At 29.0% G+C, this 3,951-nt stretch overlaps 1 protein-coding gene across 1 annotated transcript in view; it reads left to right on the top strand.

Moving 5' to 3' along the window:
- The first annotated feature begins 780 nt into the window (after positions 1-780).
- The window catches only part of LOC108741534 (beta-1,3-glucan-binding protein-like), a 5,236-nt gene continuing 2,065 nt past the window's right edge, over positions 781-3,951 (top strand). The window contains exons 1-3 of the mRNA XM_018476364.1: positions 781-1,330; positions 2,713-2,867; positions 2,929-3,092. Of these exons, the coding sequence (XP_018331866.1) occupies positions 1,142-1,330; positions 2,713-2,867; positions 2,929-3,092 (508 nt within the window). The 5' untranslated portion in view covers positions 781-1,141. The remainder of the gene's footprint in view (positions 1,331-2,712; positions 2,868-2,928; positions 3,093-3,951) is intronic.

Raw genomic sequence — 3,951 nt, 5'->3', positions numbered from 1 at the left:
TCAACTGTTTTTGAAAAAAATCACGATTTCAAAACTTCTAAACCAGGAAAGCTAAAAATCTGCGGTTTGATTGGTTCGTTTTAGCAGGAATTACCGTATTTTTCTTATTATCGGCAAAATGTGTATACGTCATATTAAATGATACCATTCGATGCGAAATTTATATACATTTATCTGTCACAGTTTTTCAGAAAAAATCTATTATTTTATATTTAAACCCCTAAAACTCTGCGGACCGCATTTAAATTACATGTCTCCGTATCATAGAATGCTTATTATTCTTCTGCAACTAGAAGAATTTCCCTTTGTTATAATAAAGCTGATATTAAATATTTATTAGGATTAACATGTGTTCTACTATTTGATAAAGTTATTACCATTATTACAATTTTATACCTTAAAATTCACTCTACTTGCTACAGTATGTGAAATTATATTTTTACTTCTACTTGCAGCCAAGAAAGTATGCATTATATTGGTTGATTATTGAACTCCTTTATATTTACGTTGAATAAATAGCAATGAAAATTGCTTAATGACAAAATTTAAAGTGCAGTAGATTTTGAATAAATAATTAAAACAAAAGAATAGACACGTTTTAAAAGTAATATGTAATGGATATTTCCAAATATATATTTATGGTTTTAAATGACGAAAAAGGTAATTTTGGTGAGCTACTATGTACCTATAGAAAATAAACTTTATAAAGCGGATGTTTCTAATGACAAAAAAATAACCTTGGCATAGAATAGTTCGTTACTTTTATTGTTAGCATTATGTTGTGTTCTGGGCGTGTATTACTGATTTGTATATTTCACTAATGTAATCACTTCTATCGAAATTCGTTAAAAAGTTGACTAGAACGGACTATTTATACAATTTATTGTCCAAGCGATTTTTTGCTTATATCGAGCTGTAATCGACAGGTTAGAGATCATGATTAATTGCAAGGTTTTTCTAAACAAGAACAATCATAGTAGTATTTATACATTATAATTACTTACGGTAGAATATACATTAAGTCATTAGTTATTTACCGACAGAACATCTTAGATAACAGCACCAGCAAAAATATTCGCATAAAAATAAAGATTACCTATTCATTTACATTATTCTATAGATATTGTAAAAGGCAGTAAAAATGTTTCTTTTTTTGTATATTCTTTTTTGCCTGTACGATACCGGTGAGAGTTGCAGTAAGTCTGTTACTAGAGTTGGAGGAAGTTGCAGCAGTTGTACAATTTGCTCTGGGGATGTTGTTTTCGAAGATAATTTCGATACTTTTCAATTATCTAAATGGGAACATGAAGTTACATTATCGGGGGGAGGGGTAAGTAACTTCTTGAAATTACTTGAAATGACAATGAGACTATTTTTTGGCCAGTTTATTTAAAAAATCTTAATGATAGTAATTGTGAAATCAATTAAATGTAGGCATGATATGCTGAGAAAATGAATCTTTCTTTATACGTTATGAACAGTACAATTTTATAGATTAACAACATCGGTCAGCAATTTAAACAAATAATAAACATACGAAACGCTTTGTCATTTAATAGTGATTAATATCAAGTTTTAATGTGAAATTTCATTTTCAATTTTTTATTTACTACATACTATCTCAAGCATTGGTGCGTAAAGCCAGAGTTCGCGGGTTCCATTGCCGACGAGAGTGTAACAACAGCAGCAATTTTTCCCTCATTAACCTTAGGTAATTTATAGTGGGTAAAAAATTGAATGTTAATTTTCGCATTAACTAATAAAATATACAGGGTTATTCACGTTATTCGACACGAAAGATTTTTAAAATATTTTTTTTTGTGGGGTTGGACAGGGACTTACAAGTGGTACATTTTAAAATTAATTTCATAATGTACAGGGTGTCCAAAACACACAATACGTATCAAAGATGTATTTTTCTTGAATAGAACATCCTATATATTTTTAGATTTTTTGGATTGTATGATCATAATAACAGCGAGTTCCATTAAGGTTTGTTTTACTTAAACCTTAAGGATTTTGAAATATTTTGAATTTTATGAAAATGTAGGAACAATTACTGTAACTTTTAAATTATCAACATATATTATTGGCGTTATTATAACCAAATTTGAACTGAAGCCTGTCCGTTAATTAAGTTTTGTAACAAAATCGTAATAATTGACTAACGTATACAGGGTGTCTAAAAATTATGATTAAATAAATACAAGTTTCAAGAGACAAAAACTTGTTTTGTTTAAATAAAACACTCTGTATTTTATGTCAATAGCAGTTGTAGAATATTATCATATTTTTCTATAGCTAACTTTTTTTATGAAACGTGCACATTTTCAGAATGCATGTATATATGTAAATATATAAATTAAAAATGCCATTAGGTCATTAACTATCATAACAATTGTGATTAGGCGTATTATTGCTAAATTTATTTAAATTCTGAAGAGAGGCCACAAAATTGTAAACATCAGTTCAGATGTTGCAGTTTCTTTAGAAAAATAAAATGATTGTTTGATTATTATTGTTACAATAAAGGACTTTATGGTTTTGTGAAGGAAAAAATAGATTTACGATCATCAACAAAATACATTAACACATAAAGTAATAAATTTGTTCAGGTCATCAATCATATCTGCTGTTATCATAAAATTTTTAGCCCTATTTCTAGAAATTGCACATCTACTTTTTGTCTGTCACCTTGGGATTTTCTTGTAGAATTGGGAGTTTCAATGGTACACGAATAACAGAACAAACAGTTTTACAAAAGATGGAATTTTGTACATTTACCCAACGTTAACTGCTGATCATTTAGGAGAAAAAGCACTATATTCAAAAACGTTAAGCTTGTGGGGAGGTTCGCCTTCGAGCAGGTGAGGAACCATTTTTAAATTTTTTTGTTTACTAAAATTCTAATTGATACATTTTACATAGTTGTACAGATCCTTCCTATTATGGTTGTGAAAGAGCTGGTACATCCGGACATATTCTCAACCCTATAAAAAGTGCTCGAATACGTACATTAAACTCGTTTTATTTTACATATGGAAGGGTGGAAGTCAGAGCAAAAATTCCAATTGGAGATTGGTTATGGCCTGGTAAAATAAACTAAATTAATAATTAATTATGCGTAAACTGAGCAATTTCTCATATCAATTGGCCCACTGAAGAATGTTTCAGAATTTGATTTTTAAAAACCTAACCTATCTTAACATAATCAAAATAAATAGAGTACTGGTGCGTAAAAACAGTGGCCCGGGTTCTATCCCCGGCGAGGGAGTCACAGCAACAACAATTTTTTTTAATTAATTTAAGATTATCTGTATTAGTGGGTAAAATTAATTTAAAAAAAATTGGTCTGAGCACATTTTGGTCGGTGCTAATACGACTAACTTCCCATTAGATAATACAGTTATTGTAAAGTACATTCGTTTCTAAAGTTTGAAAAAAACGCGGCACAATAATAAATAACAAACAATGTTTGAGAGTTCGTCATTTTATAAACCCATAAGAAACAGTATTTCGTCTGAGAAAACCGAATTGATAGAGTACTTGCATCAGTCAATTGGTAAATACTATTTTTTATTGTTTATCGATTGTTTATAACAATTCATTTTGTTATAAACAAATTTTTATTATAATATGTTATTATAATATGTTATTCCCTGTCTTGAATAATGATATTTCGTTATTATTGATTCCGTAACTTCATTGTTGTGATTAGATTAGAACGTATTTTAATTAAATTGTTTGTAATTAATTCGTTTTTTTTTTTATAAAAAAAAAACGGCTTGACCGATTTCGTTCAAATTTCTTTCAGATCTTCATTATGATAATATCTTTCGAAAAAATTTTGGTTGAGGGCGATATCTCAATCCGTTCTTGAGATATCGAAAACGAAAAAAATGCTGACATACGAACGTACGTACATACGTACGTACGTACGTACGTACGTAC

The sequence above is a fragment of the Agrilus planipennis genome, unplaced genomic scaffold (assembly GCF_000699045.2).
Source record: "Agrilus planipennis isolate EAB-ADULT unplaced genomic scaffold, Apla_2.0 scaffold24, whole genome shotgun sequence".
Lineage (NCBI taxonomy): Eukaryota > Metazoa > Arthropoda > Insecta > Coleoptera > Buprestidae > Agrilus > Agrilus planipennis.
Note: the sequence above shows the minus strand (reverse complement) of the source record. Positions and strands in the feature narration are given on the sequence as shown.